Source organism: Hordeum vulgare, chromosome 4H (genome assembly GCF_904849725.1).
Source record: "Hordeum vulgare subsp. vulgare chromosome 4H, MorexV3_pseudomolecules_assembly, whole genome shotgun sequence".
Classification (NCBI taxonomy): domain Eukaryota; kingdom Viridiplantae; phylum Streptophyta; class Magnoliopsida; order Poales; family Poaceae; genus Hordeum; species Hordeum vulgare.
In genome coordinates, this window is record NC_058521.1 from 592,367,857 (window position 1) to 592,375,448 (window position 7,592).

Here is a 7,592-nt window from a genome sequence, read left to right on the forward strand (position 1 = left end):
AGCGTCACAGCTGAGTCACTGGTGAGCTATCCACGGCGCTGTCGCTTTGCCTTGACGACGATGGATGGATGGACGGATGCATATGTGGTAAACCACGATGGGTCAGTCGAGGTCGCTCGTCGTAATCTAAGCTAGGCAACCAGCGTTCCCGTCGATCGACCCGACCCCATTGCGCTGTTGAAATACACTGCACGCCGACGACAGCGACCCACACCGGAAAACACATCGTGTGCTAGGAGCTACTCCGTGTAGCATCAATCAGAGAGACTCCGGCGTCCGGCCCGGCAGTGCAGCAGCGTGCCAATCACGACACACTCCATATCTTGACTAGGCTACTCCCTCCAATAATAATAATAAAAAAATTGTGTCAAGCACCTTTTCCTTTTCCGAAACTTAGACAACCTACTAGGCTACTTACTTATAAAAGGCTAATCTAGACGGGAGAGGCGTTTTGGGCCCCGAGCTCATTTGCACCCGTTTCGACGAAACAAATCAAAACAAATACTAAATAAATTCATAAAATTCCAGAAAATATTGTGTGATAGATAATTTGGTGCGTGAGGTTCGCTTCAAAATTATACTCATTTGGGCATATGAGGCGCTCTCAGCAAAAACGACAAATCTGGGTCTGTAAAAAAGGTTTACTGTTCACGAACTTTTTGGACCCGATTTATCTTTTTTTCTTTTTTCCAAGAGCTGCTCAGATGTCCAGATAAGATGAAATTTGAATCGAACCTCACGCATCAAATTATCTACCACACAAAAAAATTGAATTTTTTAAGTTTTTTTTTTGACCGGGAGCAGAATCGAATTATCCAATCTGGACGAAGAAGATAGCGAGAAAACGACTCCTCAAGCCGAAATAAGGGCGGACCATCTTATTTTCTGGCCGTTTGGAGATGCTCACAAGGCCTAAACCTTCCTGGAATCCCAGGAGCTTCCCCGGCTGTAGTTCAAATTTGACCTGAAGTTGAACTAAAGCCGCGCAATATTATTTTTTTGGGAGGGAGTAGCAATGTTCAGATATATCCATTAACTTGCGCGACTGTATTTGCTGCTGCTGAGTTTGACAGCTTGACTGGTACAAGGAGTCTACAAAATATGGACGGGCTTTTAGTTGCAACTCCTTTTGTATGAGGAGAAAACCCACTGAAACCTTTACTTTGTATATATGACTTGTACTACACAGAAATTACACATTGGCACCATTACAGACTTTTGCATAAGCCCAACATGAAAACAAATTTCACAATCTGAAAAGAATATGACACATAAAAAAACAGACACCAAGAGCTTTTCCTGGCGGAAGCTTATTTATTTATTTATTTATGTCCATTGGGATTCATAAATTAATCTCAATGGAAGTGACCACCCTAGTGCCGCTCAAAAGTCTCAATACAAACACACACTACACGACAATATATTTCATCTTATATATCTATTCTCTTATCTACTCCCTCCGTTCCTCAATATAAGTCTTTTTGAAGATTTCACTAGGAGACTACATACGGAGCAAAATGAATATATCTACACTCTAAAGTATGTCTATATCCATCCGTATGTAGTCCCCCAGTGTAAACTCTAAAAAAGACTTATATTTAGAAAGGAAGGGAGTATTACTTACAACATGTATTAACAACCTCCGCGACATCAGTTGATCGCTCAGAGCGGCTTGCCGGAAAGCCATCTGTCGATCATAGCAAGGCACTCCCTGGGCATGTACTCCGGGGCTGTGTGGCCGGCACCCTACAAGCGCACGCATTCAAATTAACCAGCTCATATTTGCTACTCCCTCCCTTCCTAAATACAAGACCTTTTAGATATTTCATTAGAGACTACACAAGATGTATATAGACATAATTTAAAGTGCAGATTCACTTATTTTACTCCGTATGTAGTCTATAATGAAACCTCTGAAAGGTCTTATATTTAGGAACGAAGAGAGTATATTGCATTATGCTCCCTCGTTTCGAAATATAAGAGGTATTAGTTTTCCTAAATGTCAATTTTTTCTATATGTATTTGACCAAGTTTGTAGAAACACCAACATCTACAATACCAAAAGAATAAAATAAGAAAATATATGTCATGGTTAATCTAATACTACTGATTTGGTATTGTAGTCATTGATATTTTGCTCTATAAATCTGGTCAAACATAGAGTAGTTTTTTTTTCCAAAAAAGAATACTACATCTTTTTTGAATCAATACAACTTATTTTTGTAATGGAGGGAGTAGTTGGTATGGATGCTAAGAGCAACTCTAGCAGACCCCGCATTCGTCCGGCCCGTAAAACGTGCTTGCAGTTCGCGTAAAGACGTTTATGCGGGTCGGCGCGTACGGACGCGGATGTAGACCCCGCATAACGGATCCGTAAAAAAGCATATTCGCGGAATATGCTTTGGTGGGGAAAAGCGCGGGCTGAAATGTCCTCCCACCAACCGCTTTCGCTCATATGCGGTGCACCGCAACGGCGAGGTGGAAACCCGCGAATACGCGGGTTGGGGCCGAGATTTTGCCGCGCCCCGTAAAAATATTTGCGGGCCGGGGCGGGATGCGGGGTCTGATCGGGCAGGTTTTCCCGCCCCGACCCGCATTTTGGCGGTTATTTTCCGGATCGGGACGGGATGCGGGGTCAGCTAGAGTTGATCTAACTAACTCTGGTAACCCCAAGTTAAATCTGAAAGCAACTAATAGTGCATGTATGCATCCAATACACAAGTTAAGTGTGCATCAGAATGATGCAAATGCCGGTGGCCTCAACCTCCTTTTCGAGAAGGAAAACTGAATCCAACACATACCTTCACAGTCGCGTATGTCAGATTGTTGGAGAAAGTCCTTGTGTATCTATTCAAATTACGAGAGACAAAAGCGACGTGTAAGGCACCAATATTATGTAATGTGTATGAAATACTCGCTGCGTATACGATGAGCTATGAGTGTTGGCAGTACTCTTTGTTGCCTCTGCACCCAACACTACAGCCACAACATATAAGCTGGTGGGTCGGCCCTTACCCCACAATTTGGTCGTCCAGATGCCATGGGCGCCAACGATCTGTGATGGGCAGGTTTAGGCGTCTGATCCATGCTTGGGTGTCAACATAAGATATCTTACTGTCATGGTCTCCACTGCAGCGTCATGAAAAGCCGAATCTAGTTATTTCTTGCATGGATGATTAAGTGACTCTGCTCAGTCAAGTGTATACATATTTCCATAATTAAGAATATCAGAGAGACTACATGCAAGCATGCTTAATTACCTGTATATCATAGCCCTGTATCCTTTAGCAATCAATGCTAAATGAGCATCCACCGTACTATTGATTTCATGTGTGTAAGGTAGATTGAAATCACATCGTTGCCATGATGGAACTGTTCCCTGCATAGTATATGCAACCACATGTACGAAAATAAGCCCTTCGTCATTGGCAATTCTCTCGAGTATGTATACAACTTACCTTATGAATACCCAAACTCTCCCTTACGACTTCGTCGTTTGTCCATAACTCGGACAGGAAGTATGTGGCATTCTGCATCAAACAATTAAGATGTTGATACAGTTAACACTGTAAAGTCAGAATTTAAAAAAAAAAGATGAAAGCAATAACAGATTTCGACAAAGCAAACGAGAAATAACAATGGAAACGAGAAGAAACTAAGAATGGTATTTGGGGCGATTACTACCCTGCAAATAGACGAAACTGCCGACTCTGTCAGCCTTTTCCTTCCATGATCTTGCAACTTGGGCTGCTTGGAAATGGTGAGGCTTGGATATTCTGGGCACATTATCTCCAAGACGTGTACATCGTTTAAGCCCGTCATGCACTGTATCCCAACCCAAAATTACTGATCAAGTCATCAACTAACTTGCTGTTGTTACCACTATCTAAGGTATCGTGCGTTGCTACCGACATAATCAACACGTTCGTGCTTGCTACTGGCACTTACCTCTTTGATGTCCTTAAGGGAATTGGCACAATGGGAGTTCGATGGAAAGCGGTATTCTCCTCCACAGTCTTCACGAGCAGCCTGCAAGGCGAATATTACATGCTAATCACATTTTCTGCACCGCGTACTAAGCTAATCATATTTCCATGATACTCCAAATCATTGGTGATGCACTTGACCAAATTCAGTATTTACGTTAATACCAATTTAGTTCTGGTTGAGAAGCATTATATTTGACTTGAGAGGTAGAAGCAAGCGGATACCAAATGCAATTTATAGCATACATATAAATTACTCCCAAAAGGTAAACTTAAATATGTCGTGACTATGTCACCTCGTAGATTTCATCTGGTATAATTCCCATCCCATGAAGAAATGGAATTCGAGCGTTGAAGTACGTCGTTGTATCAGTCAATGGATTGCCGGCAATGACACCCTGATCAATCAAGATAAATTTCCATGTTGGTAGAATTCTCAATCCTTGCAAAGTTTATGACAGGACCGCAACTTCACAGATTTATAATCATGCTAAACATATCATCAAAGGGAGTTAAGAGAGAAAGAATAAACATATATTTTTTTAAACCTCAGTCAATCTCTGTATCTGAGAGTGCATATAAGCAAAGGCTATTGCAAAGGTTCAACTTCAAAGGCATCAAGGAAAGTACAAAAATTAAACATGAATCGATAGACTACTTGGAGTATTGTTGCAATGGCCATTGGATTGTTGTTTGTAACTGACTAGAAAATTGACCAAACAAAGGAAAAGGTAAAAGGGTGAATTTCACCCAAATATGGTAACCATGTGTCTGAAGCCTGAACCCACCAAAGTTCAAGAAATTTGTGTGCCCAATCCGTGAACATATTTGAATAGAAATATCAAGTTATACATAAATTATATTTGTTTTTCCAATGTTGTGTTATAAACTAAAATTTGTTGACCTTGATTCTTAGAGAACCTGGCCCTGCCTTACTATTTCTTGTGTGAGATCATTAGTTCCATTTGTTGACTTATTAGATGTAAGCAAAGAGAAGACCTGTGTAGGCATGAACTCTAGAGGTAGATCCATTAGACCATTCTAGTGTTTTCCATAAGTGATTCCATGTCTCCTACAAACCGAGTTCGTTCTTACATAGCAGCAAAATCGCTAGCTATTCCAAGCTCCCACTTTTTGCTTTGAATCGACACCACTAGAATTGATACCTTTTGCTAATATGAACATTGAATAACATGTCGGAAGCGAAGTCATGACAGTAATTGTTATCAATACCTTGAGATTAACGAGCCGCTCATCGCCGGATTCTATCCCTAGAATGAAAGCGACATTGTAGTTAAAAGATGCACTTTATACTCACAAAAGAAACACACATGCTTTAATAAACTTGTGAGATGAATAGTCCTTGTTGACAGAGATGATGGGAGAGTGTGAAGGAAGTTGAATTACCTTCAGCTATTTTCATAGCAAGAGAAGGTATGATTAAGCCGCTATACGAATCGCCCGAAATGTAGAGCGGATTCGGCAGGAACTGCGGATGTTCATCAAACCACTGCAGAGACAAGGAATCAATTGGGAAATTGCATCGATCGATGATTAACTTGCACGTTCTAGTAGAGAAAAAAAGGCGTGTGAGTTAGAACAGGCGAAGACCGTTTCGAGGAAAATGTGCAGCTGTTGAACAGCAATCGTGTCGCTGGGTATGGTTCTCTTGTCCCCGGTCGCATATGAGAAGCCCGTCCCTGCCGGAGCGTCCACGAAGATGACATTGCTAACCTACAACGTATGAAACCAGCACATTTTACAACACACACGTTTGTTACATAGCAACTACACATCACAAATTTCTCCTCTGCAAAGAGGGGTTTTTAATTTTGTGTGAACAACAAAAAAATTTGAGGTGGTTGTGAAAAAAAGCAATTTGTTACTGTTATTGTAACAAAAAAAAGGGTCCCTTCCTCCTAATGTACACATAGATGCTTGGGATTTGGAGGACCTATTTGTAGTAGTAGTAATAGCAAAAGAAAAGAAGGGATAATGACCTTGGTCCAAGACGCCGGCTTGTAGAGCAGAGTGGGCAGGCCTCCCTTGTAGCCATGGAAGTCGAAGTAGAAAGGGCCGACCTCGTAGACGAGGCCGGAGAGGGCGGAGCAGCCTGGCCCGCCGGTGAGCCAGAGCAGGACGGGGTCCTCCGCCGGGTCGCGCTCCGACTGGATGAAGTAGTAGAAGAGGCGGACGCCGTCGTCCAGCTCCACGTACCTGCACCATCTGTACCAAGTTAACCACGGAAAGAAGAAGGAAGAAGAAGAAGAGCAGAGCGTACCCTGTTTCGAGGGAGAAGGGCAGGGGTCCGGTGAAGCCGGGCAGCCGCGGCACGGCTTTGGTGGTGATGAACGGCGTCGCGGCGGAGAGGAAAGGATGGGCGATCAGGAGGGGGAAGACGAGCAGCAGGGAGGACGACAGCGGCGGCCGGCGGGGTGGCCTTGTCGCCATAGCTATAGCTATAGCTATAGCTTGTTCCATCGGTCAGCAGCGAGTATATGGATATATTTATCTGGGGAGGATCATAATATAATATATATAGTACGCCTGCATTTTCAACTGCAACGAAAGTATAAATTATATCACTGGATTCATATTTTCAGTGATATAATTTTTTTCCGCCGTAATCGGTCTCGTTGTTAAATTCATGGTCAAATTTTAATCTCAAAAACCGAAGACGCGCTATATTATGGAACAACGGGAGTATGGAAAACATGTACTCCATCCGGGCGGCTAATTTTATCCTTTTTCAAAAGTTAATCCAGATCTGATTTCAGTTTCAAAAAGTTTTAGAATTCGATCCTTTTTTTTTACCTGCTGGGCCCATGGTGATAGGGTATATCAGCGTATCCGTCGAGATCATCGTTGGTAGGTAATTTATCCACGTCAGCGTGATGCACCTCTATCGTTAAACAGACTAAAGATAGCCTATTATCAAGTGCCGGGCGATAGGTACGAACACACACTATATTCGATACTTTTTTTACGGCAGGGCGTGTGCCTCTATCGACATGGATCCTGATGTAGAAAAATGATCAGATCCCAAAATATTTTCGAATAGAGGTCTGATCTGACTAAATTTTCGCAAAAGAGTTAAAACACGAGCCGCATCACGTGCATTACGTGACATCGCACGCACGGCGCACATCAATCCCCCCCATCGTTTATTCGTTTCTCCACGGGACCGAGCGGGCGGTGCGGGATCGGCCATGTCCCAGCGAAAGAGCCGCCACACGTACCTCATCTCCGTCGTCGTTGTCAGCTGCCCCTGTTTTCGTAGGCTGGTTTCAGCGAGGAAGAAAGAGAGAGCTTTTAATCTTGCTGCAAGAATCTTTAATTTAATACAGACTACAGTAGGAGTATACGTACATTAGGACACACGCTGATATGATTCGAGGAAGTTCGGTTAGAGCCACTCTACTAGACCTCGTAAAAACGTAAACAACTGAGATATAGATCGAAAAATATATTTAAAGGGTCTATTTTAGCTACAGTGAATTGTAAAATTAAGATAAAAAGCTCCTATCTTCGGTCTGGCGGCTGCGGCCTCTTCCTTCAGCCGACCGTGCTCGTCATGCCGACCGCGCTCTACCCCGTCGGCTGCGC

General features: G+C 42.9%; 1 protein-coding gene across 1 annotated transcript; it reads right to left on the minus strand.

Annotated features, from left to right (window-relative positions):
* Window positions 1-1,149: 1,149 nt before the first annotated feature.
* Window positions 1,150-6,492, minus strand: LOC123449852 (serine carboxypeptidase-like 7). Its single transcript, XM_045127203.1, has 14 exons — window positions 6,268-6,492; window positions 5,987-6,203; window positions 5,598-5,720; window positions 5,394-5,496; window positions 5,220-5,257; window positions 4,283-4,384; window positions 3,949-4,029; window positions 3,685-3,825; window positions 3,459-3,530; window positions 3,261-3,379; window positions 3,016-3,129; window positions 2,802-2,847; window positions 1,617-1,746; window positions 1,150-1,453 (listed from the first exon to the last, which is right to left on the minus strand). The coding sequence occupies exons 1-13, from the start codon at window positions 6,465-6,467 to the stop codon at window positions 1,663-1,665; spliced, it is 1,440 nt and encodes a 479-aa protein (XP_044983138.1). The 5' UTR covers window positions 6,468-6,492; the 3' UTR covers window positions 1,150-1,453; window positions 1,617-1,662.
* Between the last annotated feature and the right edge of the window lie 1,100 nt (window positions 6,493-7,592).

Coding starts and splice junctions, on each gene's coding strand:
- LOC123449852 (XM_045127203.1), bottom strand. CDS start 6,467: ATGGAACAAGCTATAGCTATAGCTATAGCTATGGCGACAAGGCCACCC. Junction 3,826..3,948: donor CCCTTAAGGACATCAAAGAG/GTAAGTGCCAGT, acceptor GTTGGGATACAG/TGCATGACGGGCTTAAACGA. Junction 2,848..3,015: donor CTGGACGACCAAATTGTGGG/GTAAGGGCCGAC, acceptor TAATTTGAATAG/ATACACAAGGACTTTCTCCA.